This window comes from Oncorhynchus gorbuscha, unplaced genomic scaffold (assembly GCF_021184085.1).
Source record: "Oncorhynchus gorbuscha isolate QuinsamMale2020 ecotype Even-year unplaced genomic scaffold, OgorEven_v1.0 Un_scaffold_2361, whole genome shotgun sequence".
Classification (NCBI taxonomy): domain Eukaryota; kingdom Metazoa; phylum Chordata; class Actinopteri; order Salmoniformes; family Salmonidae; genus Oncorhynchus; species Oncorhynchus gorbuscha.
The window spans coordinates 46341-69007 of NW_025746897.1; the positions used below are offsets into that span (position 1 = coordinate 46341).

The 22667-nt window shown below is 46.1% G+C and overlaps 1 protein-coding gene across 2 annotated transcripts; it reads right to left on the minus strand.

The window, feature by feature from the left end:
• Positions 1 to 7498: 7498 nt before the first annotated feature.
• sybl1 (synaptobrevin-like 1) lies at positions 7499 to 17962 on the minus strand. 2 transcript variants are annotated; one of them, XM_046339041.1, is made up of 8 exons: positions 17803 to 17962; positions 17199 to 17371; positions 16998 to 17055; positions 13425 to 13562; positions 9303 to 9390; positions 9117 to 9184; positions 8926 to 9018; positions 7499 to 8835 (listed from the first exon to the last, which is right to left on the minus strand). In XM_046339041.1, exons 2-8 carry the CDS (start codon positions 17342 to 17344, stop codon positions 8767 to 8769), a joined length of 660 nt encoding a protein of 219 aa, XP_046194997.1. In that variant the 5' UTR covers positions 17345 to 17371; positions 17803 to 17962; the 3' UTR covers positions 7499 to 8766. The 2 variants fall into 2 exon arrangements, with proteins under 2 accessions (XP_046194997.1, XP_046194996.1); XM_046339040.1 differs by having other exon boundaries at positions 7501 to 8835; positions 17199 to 17387; positions 17804 to 17958.
• Positions 17963 to 22667: the final 4705 nt, after the last annotated feature.

Genomic DNA, 22667 nt, shown 5'->3' on the forward strand with positions numbered 1-22667 from the left:
CTGACAGAACTAATGGTCTTCATGACTTTTCATTGACTTGAAGGCTGTATATATCATCCCTCTGTGTGGACATATCATTTGACATTTAGAAAACCTATCCTGTAGAAATCATTTGACATTTAGAAAACCTATCCTGTAGAAATCATTTGACATTTAGAAAACCTATCCTGTAGAAATCATTTGACATTTAGAAAACCTATCCTGGGAGAAATCATTTGACATTTAGAAAACCTATCCTGTAGAAATCATTTGACATTTAGAAAACCTATCCTGTAGAAATCATTTGACATTTAGAAAACCTATCCTGTAGAAATCATTTGACATTTAGAAAACCTATCCTGTAGAAATCATTTGACATTTAGAAAACCTATCCTGTAGAAATCATTTGACATTTAGAAAACCTATCCTGTAGAAATCATTTGACATTTAGAAAACCCATCCTGTAGAAATCATTTGACATTTAGAAAACCCATCCTGAAAATCATTTGACATTTAGAAAACCTATCCTGTAGAAATCATTTGACATTTAGAAAACCTATCCTGTAGAAATCATTTGACATTTAGAAAACCTATCCTGTAGAAATCATTTGACATTTAGAAAACCTATCCTGTAGAAATCATTTGACATTTAGAAAACCTATCCTGTAGAAATCATTTGACATTTAGAAAACCCATCCTGTAGAAATCATTTGACATTTAGAAAACCCATCCTGTAGAAATCATTTGACATTTAGAAAACCCATCCTGTAGAAATCATTTGACATTTAGAAAACCCATCCTGTAGAAATCATTTGACATTTAGAAAACCTATCCTGTAGAAATCATTTGACATTTAGAAAACCCATCCTGTAGAAATCATTTGACATTTAGAAAACCTATCCTGTAGAAATCATTTGACATTTAGAAAACCCATCCTGTAGAAATCATTTGACATTTAGAAAACCCATCCTGTAGAAATCATTTGACATTTAGAAAACCCATCCTGTAGAAATCATTTGACATTTAGAAAACCTATCCTGTAGAAATCATTTGACATTTAGAAAACCCATCCTGTAGAAATCATTTGACATTTAGAAAACCCATCCTGTAGAAATCATTTGACATTTAGAAAACCCATCCTGTAGAAATCATTTGACATTTAGAAAACCCATCCTGTAGAAATCATTTGACATTTAGAAAACCCATCCTGTAGAAATCATTTGACATTTAGAAAACCTATCCTGTAGAAATCATTTGACATTTAGAAAACCCATCCTGTAGAAATCATTTGACATTTAGAAAACCCATCCTGTAGAAATCATTTGACATTTAGAAAACCTATCCTGTAGAAATCATTTGACATTTAGAAAACCTATCCTGTAGAAATCATTTGACATTTAGAAAACCCATCCTGTAGAAATCATTTGACATTTAGAAAACCTATCCTGTAGAAATCATTTGACATTTAGAAAACCTATCCTGTAGAAATCAAGGCAGAAAAATGAGTTTGTTTATTATGAGTTTATTTTTATATTTACAGGGACAGTGCACATTAATCAACGTTTCAGTAAAAGTGCTGGTTTTAGCCAGCTGGCCAATTTTCATCTGCAGTTCCAAATTGTAGAATAATTAAATCATTCCATGATAAACCATATGATGGCAGGAAGCAAACAAACCATGTCACAGTGCATTACATTATAATGTATATGATTAACAGAAAGACACAAACGGTGGAGGTGAATCAGAGGTGGTCAGGGTTCAGCGGTGACAGAGGAGAGGTCAGGGTTCAGAGGTGACAGAGAGGAGGTGGTCAGGGTTCAGAGGTGACAGAGGAGAGGTCAGGGTTCAGAGGTGACAGAGAGGAGGTGGTCAGGGTTCAGAGGTGACAGAGGAGAGGTCAGGGTTCAGAGGTGACAGAGGAGAGGTGGTCAGGGTTCAGAGGTGACAGAGAGGAGGTGGTCAGGGTTCAGAGGTGACAGAGAGGAGGTGGTCAGGGTTCAGACATGACAGAGAGGAGGTGGTCAGGGTTCAGAGGTGACAGAGAGGAGGTGGTCAGGGTTCAGAGGTGACAGAGAGGAGGTGGTCAGGGTTCAGAGGTGACAGAGAGGAGGTGGTCAGGGTTCAGAGGTGACAGAGGAGGTGGTCAGGGTTCAGAGGTGACAGAGGAGGTGGTCAGGGTTCAGAGGTGACAGAGAGGAGGTGGTCAGGGTTCAGAGGTAACAGAGGAGGTGGTCAGGGTTCAGAGGTGACAGAGAGGAGGTGGTCAGGGTTCAGAGGTGACAGAGAGGAGGTGGTCAGGGTTCAGAGGTGACAGAGAGGTGGTCAGGGTTCAGAGGTGACAGAGGAGAGGTCAGGGTTCAGAGGTGACAGAGGAGGTGGTCAGGGTTCAGAGGTAACAGAGGAGGTGGTCAGGGTTCAGACGTGACAGAGGAGGTGGTCAGGGTTCAGAGGTGACAGAGAGGAGGTGGTCAGGGTTCAGAGGTGACAGAGGAGAGGTGGTCAGGGTTCAGAGGTGACAGAGGAGGTGGTCAGGGTTCAGAGATAACAGAGGAGGTGGTCAGGGTTCAGACGTGACAGAGGAGGTGGTCAGGGTTCAGAGGTGACAGAGAGGAGGTGGTCAGGGTTCAGAGGTGACAGAGGAGAGGTGGTCAGGGTTCAGAGGTGACAGAGAGGAGGTGGTCAGGGTTCAGAGGTAACAGGGAGGAGGTGGTCAGGGTTCAGAGGTAACAGGAGATCAGGGGGTCATTCAGGGAGTATTCAGACCCCTTCCCTTTTTCCACATGTTGCCTTATTCTAAAATGCATTACATTTTTTATTAAAATGTCCTCAATCTACACACATTACCCCATAGTGACAAAGTGACAGATTTTTGCTAAACAATTTACAAATAATAAAACATTACATTTACATAAAGTATTCAGACCCTTTGCTATGCAAAGACTCCAAATTGAGCTCAGGTGCATCCTGTTTCCATTGATCATCCTTGAGATGTTTCTACAACTGTGGTAGTCTACCTGTGGTGAATTCAATTGATTGGACATGATTTGGAAAGACACACACCTGTCTATATAAGGTCCCACAGTTGACAGTATGGCAGAGCAAAAACCAAGCCATGAGGTCGAAGGAATTATCGTTGAGTTCCGAGACAGGATTGTGTCGAGGCACAGATCTGGGGAAGGGTACCAAAAAAATGTCTCCAGCATTGAAGGTCCCTAAGAACACAGTGGCCTCACAGAGATTCTTCCCAGAGCTGGCCGCCTGGCCAAACTGAGCAATCGGGGGAGAAGGGACTTGGTAAGCGAGGATGGTCCCTCTGACAGAGCTTGTAGAGTCATACACAAGAAGACTTAAGGTTGTAATCGCTGCCAAAGGTGCTTCAACAAAGTACTGAGTAAAGGGTCTGAATACTTATGTAAATGTGATCTATTTTTTTATTTTATAAATTTGCTAAAAATAAATATATTTTCTTTGTCATTATGGGGTATTGAGTCGTTATGGGGTATCGAGTCGTTATGGGGTATCGAGTCATTAAGGGGTATCGAGTCATTAAGGGGTATCGAGTCATTAAGGGGTATCGAGTCATTAAGGGGTATCGAGTCATTATGGGGTATCGAGTCATTATGGGGTATTGAGTCATTATGGGGTATTGAGTGTAGTTTGATGAGGGGAAAACAACAATTGAATCCATTTTAGAATAAGGCTGTAACGGAACAAAATGTGGACATGGTCAAGGGGTCTGAATACTTTCTGAATGCACTGTAGAACAGACCTGCTTCTCTGACATGTAGAGTAATGAAGCATGTCAGTTCTATTCAAGACATTTCTGTCAGTACGTTAAGCGTTTCCAACTGCGTGCCAGGTCCCACTGTCAAGCTCAGCTCTGTACAGTACTACTGCAGTACTACAAGAGCAAAACTATAGTACCGTACTCCTGAGTCAAGGCCAGGTGGCTGAACCAGAAAGGAGGCTGTGGACGAGAGGCTGAGCTGAAGCGCCCTATCAGAGTAAGGGAAGGGTCAGCCTATCATAGCAGAGGGGAAGGAGTAGCATATCAGAGTAGAGGGATATGGTAATTTACTGTCATTAAATACTGTCTATTGATTTGTAACATCAGACTCGTTAGTGCAATCAATCTTTTAATCTAATTTCTTGTAACAACTGAACAGAGAGACATTGTAACGGTGTCTGGACAATAACTAAACAAGCCGTCACAGCAGAGTGTAACAACTGAACAGAGAGACATTGTAACGGTGTCTGGACAATAACTAAACAAGCCGTCACAGCAGAGTGTATAGAACAGGGGAGACCTGTAATGTACCATGTTCTGATCTCCATGGTGATAACACATTACAGGTGTAGTTTAGTATCACTAGCACTGACTGGGTAGCTACACAGAGACAGACTGACCCTGACTGGGTAGCTACACAGAGACAGACTGACCCTGACAGGGTAGCTACACAGAGACAGACTGACCCTGACTGGGTAGCTACACAGAGACAGACTGACCCTGACTGGGTAGCTACACAGAGACAGACTGACCCTGACTGGGTAGCTACACAGAGACAGACTGACCCTGACTGGGTAGCTACACAGAGACAGACTGACCCTGACAGGGTAGCTACACAGAGACAGACTGACCCTGACAGGGTAGCTACACAGAGACAGACTGACCCTGACTGGGTAGCTACACAGAGACAGACTGACCCTGACAGACTGACCCTGACAGGGTAGCTACACAGAGACAGACTGACCCTGACAGGGTAGCTACACAGAGACAGACTGACCCTGACAGACTGACCCTGACAGGGTAGCTACACAGAGACAGACATATACACAGAGACAGACTGACCCTGACTGGGTAGCTACACAGAGACAGACATCTACACAGACATCTACATGTCTCTGTCTGGGTACAGACTGACCCTGACAGGGTAGCTACACAGAGACAGACTGACCCTGACTGGGTAGCTACACAGAGACAGACTGACCCTGACAGGGTAGCTACACAGAGACAGACTGACCCTGACAGGGTAGCTACACAGAGACAGACATCTACACAGACATCTACATGTCTCTGTCTGGGTACAGACTGACCCTGACTGGGTAGCTACACAGAGACAGACTGACCCTGACTGGGTAGCTACACAGAGACAGACTGACCCTGACTGGGTAGCTACACAGAGACAGACTGACCCTGACTGGGTAGCTACACAGAGACAGACTGACCCTGACTGGGTAGCTACACAGAGACAGACTGACCCTGACTGGGTAGCTACACAGAGACAGACTGACCCTGACTGGGTAGCTACACAGAGACAGACTGACCCTGACTGGGTAGCTACACAGAGACAGACTGACCCTGACTGGGTAGCTACACAGAGACAGACTGACCCTGACTGGGTAGCTACACAGAGACAGACTGACCCTGACTGGGTAGCTACACAGAGACAGACTGACCCTGACTGGGTAGCTACACAGAGACAGACTGACCCTGACTGGGTAGCTACACAGAGACAGACTGACCCTGACTGGGTAGCTACACAGAGACAGACTGACCCTGACTGGGTAGCTACACAGAGACAGACTGACCCTGACTGGGTAGCTACACAGAGACAGACTGACCCTGACTGGGTAGCTACACAGAGACAGACTGACCCTGACTGGGTAGCTACACAGAGACAGACTGACCCTGACTGGGTAGCTACACAGAGACAGACTGACCCTGACTGGGTAGCTACACAGAGACAGACTGACCCTGACTGGGTAGCTACACAGAGACAGACTGACCCTGACTGGGTAGCTACACAGAGACAGACTGACCCTGACTGGGTAGCTACACAGAGACAGACTGACCCTGACTGGGTAGCTACACAGAGACAGACTGACCCTGACCCTGACTGAGGACTAGCTACTACAGAGACAGACACCCTGACTGAGCTACAGAGACAGACTCCATGACTGGGTAGCTACACAGAGACAGAATTACTGGTTTGCTTTTAAAAGGACAGACTGAGTCTGAAACTTAGCTCTCAAAGACTGCAACTAGTAGAACCCACAAGGTACCTAACTGGGTAGTACATCATCAGTTCCTGACTGGGTAGCTCACAGAGACAGACGACCCTGACAGAGATGTTACACAGAGACAGACTGACCCTGACTGGGTAGCTACACAGAGACAGACTGACCCTGACTGGGTAGCTACACAGAGACAGACTGACCCTGACTGGGTAGCTAACAGAGACAGACTGACCAGACTCAGCTACACAGAGACAGACTGACAGACTGTTAGCTACACAGAGACAGACATGACTCCAGATCAGACTGACCCTGACTGGGTAGCTACAGAGATGTTAAACCCTGACTGGTCAGACATGACAGATCAGACTGACCCTGACTGGGTAGCTACACAGAGACAGACTGACCCTGACTGGTCAGACATGTCCAGATCAGACTGACCCTGACTGGGTAGCTACACAGAGACAGACTGACCCTGACTGGGTAGCTACACAGAGACAGACTGACCCTGACTGGGTAGCTACAGAGATGTTAAATACTGGCTCAGACATGTTCAGATCAGCTAACAGAGACAGACTGACCCTGACTGGGTAGCTACACAGAGACAGACTGACCCTGACTGGGTAGCTACACAGAGACAGACTGACCCTGACTGGGTAGCTACACAGAGACAGACTGACCCTGACTGGGTAGCTACACAGAACAGACTGACCCTGACTGGGTAGCTACACAGAGACAGACTTTGCACCCTGACTGAGCTAACAGAGACAGACTGACCCTGACTGGGTAGCTACACAGAGACAGACTGACCCTGACTGGGTAGCTACACAGAACAGACTGACCCTGACTGGGTAGCTACACAGAGACAGACTGACTGACTGGGTACCAATAGAAACTGACCCTGACTGGGTAGCTACACAGAGACAGACTGACCCTGACTGGGTAGCTCACAGAGACAGACTGACCCTGACTGGGTAGCTACACAGAGACAGACTGACCCTGACTGGGTAAACCCTACACAGAGACAGACTGTTTTCTGACTGGGTAGCTAGCACAGAGACAGACTGACCCTGACTGGGTAGCTACACAGAGACAGACTGACCCTGACTGGGTAGCTACACAGAGACAGACTGAGACTGGGTAGCCACAGAGACAGACTGACCCTGACTGGGTAGCTACACAGAGACAGACTGACCCTGACTGGGTAGCTACACAGAGACAGACTGACCCTGACTGGGTAGCTACACAGAGACAGACTGACCCTGACTGGGTAGCTACACAGAGACAGACATCTACACAGAGACAGCAGTGGTTCCATGCCCCCAACCAATTACTGGTTTGTTTTTAAAAGGAACTCTTGAGTCTTTAAACTTTCTCTCAAAGTTGCAATAGTAGAACCCACAAGGTATCTAACTGGGTAGTACATCATCAGTTCCTCTTGTCATGTCAGCTAACGACCCTACAGAGATGTTAAATACTGGTCAGACATGTCCAGATCAGCTAACGACCCTACAGAGATGTTAAATACTGGTCAGACATGTTCAGATCAGCTAACGACCCTACAGAGATGTTAAATACTGGTCAAACATGTTCAGATCAGCTAACGACCCTACAGAGATGTTAAATACTGGTCAGACATGTCCAGATCAGCTAACGACCCTACAGAGATGTTAAATACTGGTCAGACATGTTCAGATCAGCTAACGACCCTACAGAGATGTTAAATACTGGTCAGACATGTTAAATACTGGTCAGACATGTCCAGATCAGCTAACGACCCTACAGAGATGTTAAATACTGGTCAGACATGTCCAGATCAGCTAACGACCCTACAGAGATGTTAAATACTGGTCAGACATGTCCAGATCAGCTAACGACCCTACAGAGATGTTAAATACTGGTCAGACATGTCCAGATCAGCTAACGACCCTACAGAGATGTTAAATACTGGTCAGACATGTCCAGATCAGCTAACGACCCTACAGAGATGTTAAATACTGGTCAGACATGTTCAGATCAGCTAACGTCTTTTAAGTTAGTTTTTTTAGTCCATAGTTTTTTTTAGCCCAATACACATTAGACATGGCAAAATGTATAGAATTGCAAAAAAATGTTGCTTTAAAACTGAAACATTTATTTTGCACCCCATGACAAAATGTGTACAATTGCAGGAAATAAGCTTAAAAACCTGCAACATGTCCTCTCCAGCAACAAGAGGGGTGTGAACAGTGCTGTACCAATAGAAATAGACATGGTGTGCATGCCGGGGGAGGCGTGGGATGTTCTCCAATGCTGGAAGGGGGCCCCAGGGTAAAAACATTTGGTAAACCCTACTCCAGATTATCAGTCTGTTTTCTAGGCTTGTAGAGCCCTGGATGAGAGGGCCATGGACTGGAGAACAGCTGTTTGCTAGGCTTGTAGAGCCCTGGATGAGAGGGCCATGGACTGGAGAACAGTATGGAGGACAGCTGGACAGTGGACTGAATTCCACTTGCACAATATTTTAAAGCTGCATTTCCAACAATCGCTTGTCTTTGGACAGATAAACACACCTCATTCTCTTGTTAAGGAACAGAAAGCAAGACAATCACAATGTTGTTAAATCTCCACTGTCTGGATGCCTTGTTGCGTCACCATTCTGTCCAATAGAGGACCTCTCCTCCCCGCTGACTGGAAGTCAAGAGGGAGGAGAGCAATTTCTTTCTTTGTGGGTCCGCTGTCGTCTTCTCTTGCTCCCCATTTTCCCCCCTCTCTCCTCGTCCTCCCCCTCTCTTATTTCCTGATGCAGTTGGGCCAGCTGAGTCCTCCGCAGGCTGCAGACACAACTACATACAGGACCACCTGACGAGAACACACCACATAGTTCAGACTATTACACACACACACACACACACACACACACACACACACACACACACACACAGTACCTACCAGTGACACCACCACTACAACGACAGTCAGTTTGAGGTTCTTCATACACATGGCTCTGGCCAGGTTACGGCTGGTGGTCTTAAAACTCACAGACTGGAGGAGAGAGGAAGTTAGTGATGCTCTGAGCCGGGCTATAGGAACAGTAGTAGTAGGATAGTTGAGTAATTGTAGTAGATTAGAATGTGACTCACTGAGCCGACCAGGTTCTCCGTTTTATCAATCAGCAACTCTAACTTCTCTCCCCTCTGAGCCACCAAGTCTGTAGGAAACACAGAGTAAACACAAGACACTAAAATAAATCCTCAGACCCTAGACACTTCTCCCCTAGCCCCGAATACAGCGGTAGTGGTGGATGTAGGAGTGGAGTCTTATCTCACCGATGTTGCGTACCATGATGCCTTTCAGGTCATCAACCTGCATCTGAGTCTCAGCCAGGCGATCTGATGGAGGAGAGGAATGGTGCTTCTAGAGAGAGAAAGAAGGAGAGCGAGAGAGAGGGAGGGAGAGACAAGGAGACACAGGGAGGGAGAGACAAGGAGACACAGGGAGGGAGAGACAAGGAGACACAGGGAGGGAGAGACAAGGAGTCACAGGGAGGGAGAGACAAGGAGACACAGGGAGGGAGAGATAAGGAGACACAGGGAGGGAGATAAGGAGACACAGGGAGGGAGATAAGGAGACACAGGGAGGGAGAGATAAGGAGACACAGGGAGGGAGAGATAAGGAGACACAGGGAGGGAGAGACAAGGAGACACAGGGAGGGAGAGATAAGGAGACACAGGGAGGGAGAGATAAGGAGACACAGGGAGGGAGAGATAAGGAGACACAGGGAGGGAGAGATAAGGAGACACAGGGAGGGAGAGATAAGGAGACACAGGGAGGGAGAGATAAGGAGACACAGGGAGGGAGAGATAAGGAGACACAGGGAGGGAGAGATAAGGAGACACAGGGAGGGAGAGATAAGGAGACACAGGGAGGGAGAGATAAGGAGACACAGGGAGGGAGAGATAAGGAGACACAGGGAGGGAGAGATAAGGAGACACAGGGAGGGAGAGATAAGGAGACACAGGGAGGGAGAGATAAGGAGACACAGGGAGGGAGAGATAAGGAGACACAGGGAGGGAGAGATAAGGAGACACAGGGAGGGAGAGATAAGGAGACACAGGGAGGGGAGAGATAAGGAGACACAGGGAGGGAGAGATAAGGAGACACAGGGAGGGAGAGATAAGGAGACACAGGGAGGGAGAGATAAGGAGACACAGGGAGGGAGAGATAAGGAGACACAGGAGGGAGAGATAAGGAGACACAGGGAGGGAGAGATAAGGAGACACAGGGAGGGAGAGATAAGGAGACACAGGGAGGGAGAGATAAGGAGACACAGGGAGGGAGAGATAAGGAGACACAGGGAGGGAGAGATAAGGAGACACAGGGAGGGAGAGATAAGGAGACACAGGGAGGGAGAGATAAGGAGACACAGGGAGGGAGGGAGATAAGGAGACACAGGGAGGGAGAGATAAGGAGACACAGGGAGGGAGAGATAAGGAGACACAGGGAGGGAGAGATAAGGAGACACAGGGAGGGAGAGATAAGGAGACACAGGGAGGGAGAGATAGGGAGATAAGGAGACACAGGGAGGGAGGGAGAGATAAGGAGACACAGGGAGGGAGAGATAAGGAGACACAGGGAGGGAGAGATAAGGAGACACAGGGAGGGAGAGATAAGGAGACACAGGGAGGGAGAGATAAGGAGACACAGGGAGGGAGAGATAAGGAGACACAGGGAGGGAGAGATAAGGAGACACAGGGAGGGAGAGATAAGGAGACACAGGGAGGGAGAGATAAGGAGACACAGGGAGGGAGAGATAAGGAGACACAGGGAGGGAGAGATAAGGAGACACAGGGAGGGAGAGATAAGGAGACACAGGGAGGGGAGAGATAAGGAGACACAGGGAGGGAGAGATAAGGAGACACAGGGAGGGAGAGATAAGGAGACACAGGGAGGGAGAGATAAGGAGACACATGGAGGGAGAGATAAGGAGACACAGGGAGGGAGAGATAAGGAGACACAGGGAGGGAGAGATAAGGAGACACATGGAGGGAGAGAAGGAGTCACAGGGAGGGAGAGATAAGGAGACACAGGGAAGGAGAGATAAGGAGACACATGGAGGGAGAGATAAGGAGACACAGGGAGGGAGAGATAAGGAGACACATGGAGGGAGAGATAAGGAGACACAGGGAGGGAGAGATAAGGAGACACAGGGAGGGAGAGATAAGGAGACACATGGGAGGGAGAGATAAGGAGTCACAGGGAGGGAGAGAGAGGGGATCAGTGGTATGGTGTTCATGTGACTGAAGGTAAACAGACTGTCCTCACAAACACAAATGGAGTGTGTGTGTAGTGTGTGTTTGTGCCTGTGTGTGTGTTTTCAGTGGTGTGGTCATGCGCTCAGAGTTCCCCCAGAGGCAGAGTTGTCATGCTCCCCTCACGAGCCCCTCCTTACACACTAACCCGTCCTCCAGCCATAATCCTTTCAGCCCAGGCCCCTCTCTGGCCCCTTTAAGCTGACAGTATGTTCCTCATCTCTCCTGAGTGATTGGCATTCTGAGTCTGGTCTTCATCTCCCAAATGACTCTTTGTTTAGTAGCTCTTCACATGTCTCTAAAACCATGTGGAATAGCTCATCTCCGACTTCTGTGATCGAAAAAACCTTGGTTTCATGCATGTTAACATTAGAAGCATCCCTAAGTTTGTTTTATTCACTGCTTTAGCACACTCTGCCAACCCTGATGTCCTTGCCGTGTCTGAATCCTGGCTTAGGAAGGCCACCAACAAGATAGAACTGCCAAAGGGTAGGAGTTAGCCTGCAAAGTTCTGTCATACTTTCCAGGTCTGTACCCAAACAGTTTGAACTTCTAATTTAAAAAATTAATCTCTCCAGAAATAAGTCTCTCACGGTTGCCACCTGCTATCAACCCCCCTCCGCTCCCAGCTGTGCCCTGGCCACCATTTGTGAATTGATTGCCCCCCATCTAGCTTCAGAGTTTGTTCTGTTAGGTGACTGGGATATGCTTAACACCCCGGCCGTTCTAGAATCTAAGCTAGATGCCCTCAATCTCACACAAATCATCAAGGAACCCACCAGGTACAACCCTAAATCCGTAAACACGGGCACCCTCATAGATATTATCCTGACCAACTTGCCCTCCAAATACACCTCTGCTGATTTCAATCAAGATCTCAGCGATCACTGCCTCATTGCCTGTATCCGCTACGGGTCCGCGGTCGAACAACCACCCCTCATCACTGTCAAACACTCCCTAAAACACTTCTGTGAACAGGCCTTTCTAATCGACTTGGCCCGGGTATTCTGGAAGGATATTGACCTTATCCCGTCAGTCGAGGATGCCTGGTCATTCTTTAAAAGTAATTTCCTCACCATTTTAGATAAGCATGCCCCGTTGAAAAATGCAGAACTAAGAACAGATATAGTCCTTGGTTCACTCCAGACCTGACTGCCCGCGACCAGCACAAAAACATCCTGTGGCGGACTGCAATAGCATCGAACAGTCCCCGCGATATGCAACTGTTCAGGGAAGTCAGGAACCAATACACACAGTCAGTCAGGAAAGCAAAGACTTTTTCAAGCACAAATTCACATCTTGTAGCTCTAACTCCCAAAAGTTCTGGGACACTGTAAAGTCCATGGAGAGCAAGAGCACCTCCTCCCAGCTGCCCACTGCACTGAGGCTAGGCGACACGGTCACCACTGATAAATCCATGATAATCGAAAATTGCAATAAGCATTTCTCAACGGCTGGCCATGCCTTCCTCCTGGCAACTCCAACCTCGGCCATCGTCTCCTTCCTGAGCGGTATGACGGCTGCGTGGTCCCATGGTGTTTATACTTGCGTACTATTGTTTGTACAGATGAACGTGGTACCTTCAGGCATTTGGAATTTGCTCCCAAAGATGAACCAGACTTTGGAGGTCTGCAATTGTTTTTCTGAGGTCTTGGCTGATTTCTTTTGATTTTCCCATGATGTCAAGCAAAGAGGCACTGAGTTTAAAGGTAGGCCTTGAAATACATCCACATGTACACCTCCAATTGACTCAAATGATGTCAATTAGCCTATCAGAAGCTCCTAAAGCCATGACATCATTTTCAGGAATTGTCCAAGCTGTTTAAAAGGAACACAATACATTTGTGGAGTGAGAGGTCTAGCTGAAATGCAGACCTGTCAAACCCTGTCTCACAGTCTGTTCTGACCACTCACTGCCATACTAACATATTACAGGGTTGGCTCTCGTCATCTGAGTAGGCAGAGTGGAGGAGAACTAACTCACCATCTGAGCCATCATAGTGGAGGCAAACTAACTCACCATCTGATCAGGGAGTGTGTGTGTGTGTGTGTGTGTGTGTGTGTGTGTGTGTGTGTGTGTGTGTGTGTGTGTGTGTGTGTGTGTGTGTGTGTGTGTGTGTGTGTGTGTGTGTGTCTCACCATCTGAGCCATCAGAGTGGAGGAGAACTCTGAGTTCATTGCGTAGGGAAGGGCTGTCTGAGCTCTGGAACCATAGGTCGTCTGGAAACGCTTCTTCACCTCTCCCAGGAAGCTGAACGCACGTGACCGTTCATAGTCCTAACAGACAGACAGTCAACACAGTGAGACAGGAAGCTGAACGACCGTGACCGTTCATAGTCCTAACAGACAGACAGTTAACACAGTGAGACATGACAGCTACATGACAGTACATCACTGGGACCCAGCTGCCTGCCATCCAGGACCTCTATACCAGAGGGTAGTGAGTACGGCCCAATACATCACTGGGACCCAGCTGCCTACCATCCAGGACCTCTATACCAGAGGGTAGTGAGTACGGCCCAGTACATCACTGGGACCCAGCTGCCTGCCATCCAGGACCTCTATACCAGGCGGTGTCAGAGGAAAGCCCTATAAAATGTCAAGGACTCCAGCCACCCTAGTCATAGACTGTTCTCTCTGCTACCGTACGGCAAGCAGTACCGGAGTGCCAAGTCTAGGTCCAAAAGGCTTCTAAACAGCTTCTACCCCCAAGCCATAAGACTCCTGAACATCTAGTCAAATGGCTACCCAGACTACTTGCATTGCATTTTACACTGCTGCTACTCTCAGTTTATTATCTATGCATAGTTACTTTAACTCTACTTACATGTACATATTACCTCAATTACCTTGACTAACCGGTGCCCCGCACATTGACTCTGTACCCCTGTACAATAGCCTTGCTATTGTTATTTTACTGCTGCTCTTCAATTATTAGTTATTTTAACATAAGCTCTGAGGAAGGCCTTGAGGCCGATACATAAAGCTTAATGAAGAGCAGTGATACTAGCAAGAGTGTTTCTTCTCTTTTCTCTCAACTTTTACCATGCAACACACACACACACACACACACACACACACACACACACACACACACACACACACACACACACACACACACACACACACACACACACACACACACACACACACACACACACACACACACACACACAGGATTGGAAATTATACAGACAATTACCTTGATGGAAGCTACAATATTAAATCTGATCAACCCCCCCCATATAAAATAAAATACATTTAAAAAAAACTCAACCCGACCCCTCCGTAAAGGACTCAAACCCGATCCCCCCGTAAAGGACTCAACCCCGACCCCTCCGTAAAGGACTCAACCCCGATCCCCCCGTAAAGGACTCAACCCCGACCCCCCCGTAAGGGACTCAACCCCGACCCCCGTAAGGGACTCAACCCCGACCCCCCGTAAGGGACTCAACCCCGACCCCCCGTAAAGGACTCAACCCCGACCCCGTAAAGGACTCAACCCCGAACCCCGTAAAGGACTCAACCCCGACCCCCCGTAAAGGACTCACCCCGACCCCCGTAAAGGACTCAACCCCGACCCCCCCGTAAAGGACTCAACCCCGACCCCCCGTAAAGGACTCAACCCCGACCCCCGTAAAGGACTCAACCCCGACCCCCTGTAAAGGACTCAACCCCGACCCCCCGTAAAGGACTCAACCCCGACCCCCGTAAAGGACTCAACACAATCATGCTAATTAGATGTTTACGGGTGTGCGGACATAGATTCTAGGGGGTTAACACAGTTGTCAAAAAAATGTCCTGCAGCACACCCATATAGAATGGCAGGTTATTCAGATACAGTGGGGCAAAAAAGTATTTGGTCAGCCATCAATTGTGCAAGTTCTCCCACTTAAAAAGATGATAGAGGCCTGTAATTTTCATCATAGGTACACTTCAACTATGACAGACAAAATGAGGGGGGAAAAAAAATCCTGAAAATCACATTGTAGGATTTTTTATGAATTTAGTTGCAAATTATGGTGGAAAATAAGTATTTGGTCACCTACAAACAAGCAAGATTTCTGGCCTGTAACTTCTTCTTTAAGAGGCTCCTCTGTCCTCCACTCGTTACCTGTATTAATGGCACCTGTTTGAACTTGTTATCAGTATAAAAGACACCTTGTCCACAACCTCAAACAGTCACACTCCAAACTCCACTATGGCCAAGACCAAAGAGCTGTCAAAGGACACCAGAAACAAAATTGTAGACCTGCACCAGGCTGGGAAGACTGAATCTGCAATAGGTAAGCAGTTTGGTTTGAAGAAATCAACTGTGGGAGCAATTATTAGGAAATGGAAGACATACAAGACCACTGATGATCTCCCTCGATCTGGGGCTCCACGCAAGATCTCACCCCGTGGGGTCAAAATGATCACAAGAACGGTGAGCAAAAATCCCAGAACCACACGGGGGGACCTAGTGAATGACCTGCAGAGAGCTGGGACCAAAGTAACAAAGCCTCTACCATCAGTAACACACTACGCCGCCAGGGACTCAAATCCTGCAGTGCCAGACGTGTCCCCCTGCTTAAGCCAGTACATGTCCAGGCCCGTCTGAAGTTTGCTAGAGAGCATTTGGATGATCCAGAAGAAGATTGGGAGAATGTCATATGGTCATATGAAACCAAAATATAACTTTTTGGTAAAAACTCAACATGTTTGGAGGACAAAGAATGCTGAGTTGCATCCAAAGAACACCATACCTACTGTGAAGCATGGGGGTGGAAACATCATGCTTTGGGGCTGTTTTTCTGCAAAGGGACCAGGACGACTGATCCGTGTAAAGGAAAGAATGAATGGGGCCATGTATCGTGAGATTTTGAGTGAAAACCTCCTTCCATCAGCAAGGGCATTGAAGATGAAACGTGGCTGGGTCTTTCAGCATGACAATGATCCCAAACACACCGCCCGGGAAACGAAGGAGAGGCTTCGTAAGAAGCATTTCAAGGTCCTGGAGTGGCCTAGCCAGTCTCCAGATCTCAACCCGATAGAAAATCTTTGGAGGGAGTTGAAAGTCTGTCTTGCCCAGCAACAGCCCCAAAACATCACCGCTCTAGAGGAGATCTGGGGCGGCAGGGTAGCCTAGTGGTTAGAGTGTTGGACTAGTAACCGAAAGGTTGCAAGTTCAAATCCCAGAGCTGACAAGGTACAAATCTGTCATTCTGCTCCTGAACAGGCAGTTAACCCACTGTTTCTAGGCCGTCATTGAAAATAAGAATATGTTCTTAACTGACTAGTTAAATAAAGGTAAAATAAAACATCTGCATGGAGGATTGGGCCAAAATACCAGCAACAGTGTGTGAAAACCTTGTGAAGACTTACAGAAAACGTTTGACCTCTGATACATACCCTTTGTTGGCAATTACAAAGTATTGAGATAAATAAGTATTTGGTCAATAACAAAAGTTTTCCACCATAATTTGCAAATAAATTAATAAAAAAATCCTACAATGTGATTTTCTGGATTTTTTTCTCTCATTGTCTGTCATAGTTGAAGTGTACCTATGATGAAAATTTACAGGCCTCATATTTTTAAGTGAGAGAACTTGCACAATTGGTGGCTGACTAAATACTTTTTTGCCCCACTGTACATTCAGGTTTGTAAACCAAAAAACACTATATACACACACTCGGTCTCTCAGACATTAAAACTAAAGCCTGTATACTCACGTCGTCAGTGATGCAGAGATATATGATTCTGTCATGGCAGATGTAGTGGAAGAGATAGCTGAAGGAGAAGACAAGATACTTTGTCAGATACTCAGTCTGATTTGATCTTCACGGTCACACTAACATACATACACTACAAGTAGAACAGGGCTATCCAACTCCAGGCGGATATGTGTGTGGCTGTCTGAGTGTTATCCCTACCTGCCATGGCTGTAGGTGAGCTTGTTGTTCTCGGATGGTATCTTAGCTAGGATCTGTTCTGTCACCTCCAGGAAATTACCGCCACACCACGCATGCTTCGCCAGGATGGTGCTGCCGCGGGCAACCACTGCAAACAGGATCGCCATGGTTGTGGACAGGGTCAGGGAGGACAGCTGGTCAGAGGTTCACGGAGAGAGGTGGAGGGAGGAGAAAAGTTACGAGGAGGGATAGAGAGATGGTGGGTTAACATGTTTTCACCACTAAGCTAGTGGCAAAGTAGGCAACGAATAGTAGACAAGTCTACAACAACACTGACATGTTGCTAACAAGCTGAGGTTAGCTAACCCAGTGCCAGCCGTCTGCGGAACATCGGGAAACATGAGCAAGAGATTTTACTTTAACATTGTCGCCCTGAATCAAACTAAAGTAGCTAGTTAAGGTGGTTGGTTAGCATAAACTACAACAATGACGTTAACAAAGACTGCCGTATGCATCCTGGGTACCTACGGTTGCGATCATCATGACAAATCATAGTTAGCAATAATACGACCATTATAAATGGTTTTGTTGGCAGTACTAAACAATAACACATAATCATGCATACCTGCGATGCTCAGCAGTCTTCAAAACGATGTATTTTCAACATTAAAACAACTGTTAACGTTAATCTTCTCGTCTGACTTCTGCTTTCCCAGATCCTTGATCGGAAGCTTTATCTGGTTCCACCGAGGGAAATGTGGTTTTTTGCTTCCTTACGATGAATATGCATGCGGAATGTTGAACTACACTTCCTGGTTGTGCAGCTACTTCCTGGTTGTGTCAGACCTACGTCACATTTACGCGACGAAACAGGAAACTTCGCAGTCGAGTGTTTTTTTTTTTTCAAGCATGGCGGGGGTAGATGGAGAAAAGAAATCGGTATTGGAGATGGTAAGTGTTGCGAACTACTTTATCGAACAGGCCATGAAAATATGCCTCTGAATAGTTGTCTGAAATGGTTCTCATGTGGTGCCATAATTCGGCAAAGGCCTCCGCGTGTAACTGAGTTTTCCACGGTTCGTGTGGAAGAGGATTCACCGGCCCTGGTCATGATTTGACTACAGTAGCGTTATGTCAGACCAGGTACTGTTAACTCAAATACACAATGTACATAATTATTGTAATTAAGCCTGATCCATACTGCCTGTGTTGCCAGTTATGGGTTTGTTTTGACAACTCGTAAATGTAACCGGGAAGAGGTTGACTGTACAACAACCTGTAATTTAGACAGCGTCCACTGGGGGATGTTTCCATTATATTTAGTTTATTTAAAGGCAATTACACCTGTGTACGCTACTCTTCGTTGGGTCCAGAAGAATTAAGGCAGTTTATACAATTTTAAAAAAACATGACAATACATTCAGACTGTGTGCCCTCAATCCATTTCTCCACCACTACCACATGTAAGGGATGTGAACCAGGGTCCCTGGTATGGGTGAGGGGACGGTTTAAAGTTATACTGTTACACACATCAAATCAAATGTTATTTGTCAAATACACATGGTTAGCAGGTGTTAATGCGAGTGTAGCGAAATGCTTGTGCTTCTAGTTCCGACAATGCAGTAATAACCAACAAGTAATCTAACTAACAATTCCAAAACTACTGTCTTATACACAGTGTAAGGGGATAAGAATATGTACATAAAGATATATGAATGAGTGATGGTACAGAGCAGCATACAGTAGATGGTATCGAGTACAGTATATACATATGAGATGAGTGTGTAGTTCTTCTCGACTGTATGTAATGAAACCTAAGATGACCTGGGGTACTAATGTAAGAAATAACACGTAAAAAAAACAAAAAACAGTTTAGTTTCCTAGGAACGTGAAGCGAGGCGGCCATCTCTGTCGGCCCCGGAGCTCAGTACAACGTGTGTTCACTGTTCCATAAGGTGTATTTTTATGTTTTTTTTTTTATCTGATTCTCCTGCTGCATCAGTTACCTGATGTGGAAAAGAGTTCCATGTAGTCATGGCTCTATGTAGTACTGTGGAAAAGAGTTCCATGTAGTCATGGCTCTATGTAGTACTGTGGAATAGAGTTCCATGTAGTCATGGCTCTATGTAGTACTGTGGAATAGAGTTCCATGTAGTCGTGGCTCTATGTGGTACTGTGGAATAGAGTTCCATGTAGTCATGGTTCTATGTAGTACTGTGGAATAGAGTTCCATGTAGTCATGGTTCTATGTAGTACTGTGGAATAGAGTTCCATGTAGTCATGGCTCTATGTAGTACTGTGGAATAGAGTTCCATGTAGTCATGGCTCTATGTAGTACTGTGGAATAGAGTTCCATGTAGTCATGGCTCTATGTAGTACTGTGGAATAGAGTTCCATGTAGTCATGGCTCTATGTAGTACTGTGGAATAGAGTTCCATGTAGTCATGGCTCTATGTAGTACTGTGGAATAGAGGTCCATGTAGTCATGGCTCTATGTAGTACTGTGGAATAGAGTTCCATGTAGTCATGGCTCTATGTAGTACTGTGGAATAGAGTTCCATGTAGTCATGGCTCTATGTAGTACTGTGGAATAGAGTTCCATGTAGTCATGGCTCTATGTAGTACTGTGGAATAGAGTTACATGTAGTCATGGCTCTATGTGGTACTGTGGAATAGAGTTCCATGTAGTCGTGGCTCTATGTGGTACTGTGGAATAGAGTTCCATGTAGTCATGGCTCTATGTAGTACTGTGGAATAGAGTTCCATGTAGTCATGGCTCTATGTGGTACTGTGGAATAGAGTTCCATGTAGTCGTGGCTCTATGTGGTACTGTGGAATAGAGTTCCATGTAGTCATGGCTCTATGTAGTACTGTGGAATAGAGTTCCATGTAGTCATGGCTCTATGTGGTACTGTGGAATAGAGTTCCATGTAGTCATGGCTCTATGTAGTACTGTGGAATAGAGTTCCATGTAGTCATGGCTCTATGTAGTACTGTGGAATAGAGTTCCATGTAGTCATGGCTCTATGTAGTACTGTGGAATAGAGTTCCATGTAGTCATGGCTCTATGTAGTACTGTGGAATAGAGTTCCATGTAGTCATGGCTCTATGTAGTACTGTGGAATAGAGTTCCATGTAGTCATGGCTCTATGTGGTACTGTGGAATAGAGTTCCATGTAGTCGTGGCTCTATGTGGTACTGTGGAATAGAGTTCCATGTAGTCATGGCTCTATGTAGTACTGTAGAATAGAGTTCCATGTAGTCATGGCTCTATGTAGTACTGTGGAATAGAGGTCCATGTAGTCATGGCTCTATGTAGTACTGTGGAATAGAGGTCCATGTAGTCATGGCTCTATGTAGTACTGTGGAATAGAGTTCCATGTAGTCATGGCTCTATGTAGTACTGTGGAATAGAGTTCCATGTAGTCATGGCTCTATGTAGTACTGTGGAATAGAGTTCCATGTAGTCATGGCTCTATGTAGTACTGTGGAATAGAGTTCCATGTAGTCATGGCTCTATGTGGTACTGTGGAATAGAGTTCCATGTAGTCGTGGCTCTATGTAGTACTGTGGAATAGAGTTCCATGTAGTCATGGCTCTATGTAGTACTGTGGAATAGAGTTCCATGTAGTCATGGCTCTATGTGGTACTGTGGAATAGAGTTCCATGTAGTCATGGCTCTATGTAGTACTGTGGAATAGAGTTCCATGTAGTCATGGCTCTATGTAGTACTGTGGAATAGAGTTCCATGTAGTCATGGCTCTATGTAGTACTGTGTGCCTCCCATAGTCTGTTCTGGACTTGGGGACTGTGAAGAGGTCTCTGATGACATATCTTGTGGGGTATGCATGGGTGTCCGAGCTATGGGACAGTAGTTTAGACAGACGGCTTGGTGCATTCAACATGTTAATACCTCTCATAAATATAAGTAGTGATGAAGTCAATCTCCTCCACTTTCAGCCAGGAGAGATTGACATGCATATTATTAATATTAGCTCTCTGTGTACATTCAAGGGCCAGCAGAGTTGCAAAGAAATAGACTGGCCAATAAAAATAAAAGATTAAGATGGGCAAAATAACACAGAACTCTGCCTATAAGGCCAGCATCCCGGAGTCGCCTCTTCACTGTTGACGGTGTTTTGCGGGTACTATTTAATGAAGCTGCCAGTTGAGGACTTGTGAGGTGTCTGTTTCTCAAACTAGACTCTTATGTACTTGTCCTCTTGCTCAGTTGTGCACCGGGGCCTCCAACTCCTCTTTCTATTCTGGTTCGAGCTAGTTTGCGCTGTTCTGTGAAGGGAGTAGTAAACAGCGTTGTACGAGATATTCCGTTTCTTGGCAATTTCTCGCATGGAATATTTTTTTATTTAACCAGGTAGGCTAGTTGAGAACAAGTTCTCATTTGCAACTGCGACCTGGCCAAGCTAAAGCATAGCAGTGTGAACAGACAACACAAAATAGCCATCATTTCTGAGAACAAGAATAGACTGATGAGTTTCAGAAGAAAGGTCTTTGTTTCTGGCCATTTTGAGCCTGTAATTGAACCCAAAAATGGACAGTTTTATTGTTTCTTTAATCAGGACAACAGTTTTCAGCTGTGCTAACGTAATTGCAAAAGGGTTTTCTAATGATTAATTAGTCTTTTAAAATGATAAACTTGGATTAGCTAACACAACGTGCCATTGGAACACAGGAGTGATGGTTGCTGATAATGGGCCTCTGTACACCTATGTAGATATTCCATAAGAAATCCAGCTAGTAATTTACAACATTAACAATGTCTACACTGTATTTCCGATCAATTTGGTGTTTATTTTAATGGACAAAAATGTGCTTTTCTTTCAAAAAACAAGGACATTTCTACGTGACCCCAAACTTTTGAACGGTAGTATAGGTTCAGAACTTTTATGAAATAGCACAGTTACAAATAGAAATCATACTGGATGGACATCAGAAATAGAGGAAGGACTAAAAACAAACAAATTATAACTATTGAAAAATAGATTGTCTGTACAATTTATATCATATGTATAAGATGGAAGTAGAAACCCTGTTTATTAGTTTACTCCAGTTAGGAGAGGGGTGGTGGGGTTAGGGGAGGGGTGGTAGGGGGGGGGGTGGTAGGGGGAGGGGTGGTAGGGGAGGGGTGGTAGGGGGGGGAGGGGTGGTAGGGTTAGTGGAGGGGTGGTAGGGTTAGTGGAGGGGTGGTAGGGTTGGAGGGTTAGGAGGGTGGGGTAGGGGGAGGGGTGGAGGGTTAGGGGAGGGGTGGTAGGGTTAGGGGAGGGGTGGTAGGGTTAGGGGAGGGGTGGGGTTAGGGTTGGAGGGGGGAGGGGTGGTAGGGTTAGGGAGGGGTGGAGGGGAGGGGTGGAGGGTTAGGGGAGGGTGGTAGGGTTAGTGGAGGGGTGGAGGGGAGGGGTTAGGGGAGGGGTGGTAGGGAGGGGTTAGTGGAGGGGAGGGGTGGTAGGGTTAGGGGAGGGGTGGTAGGGTTAG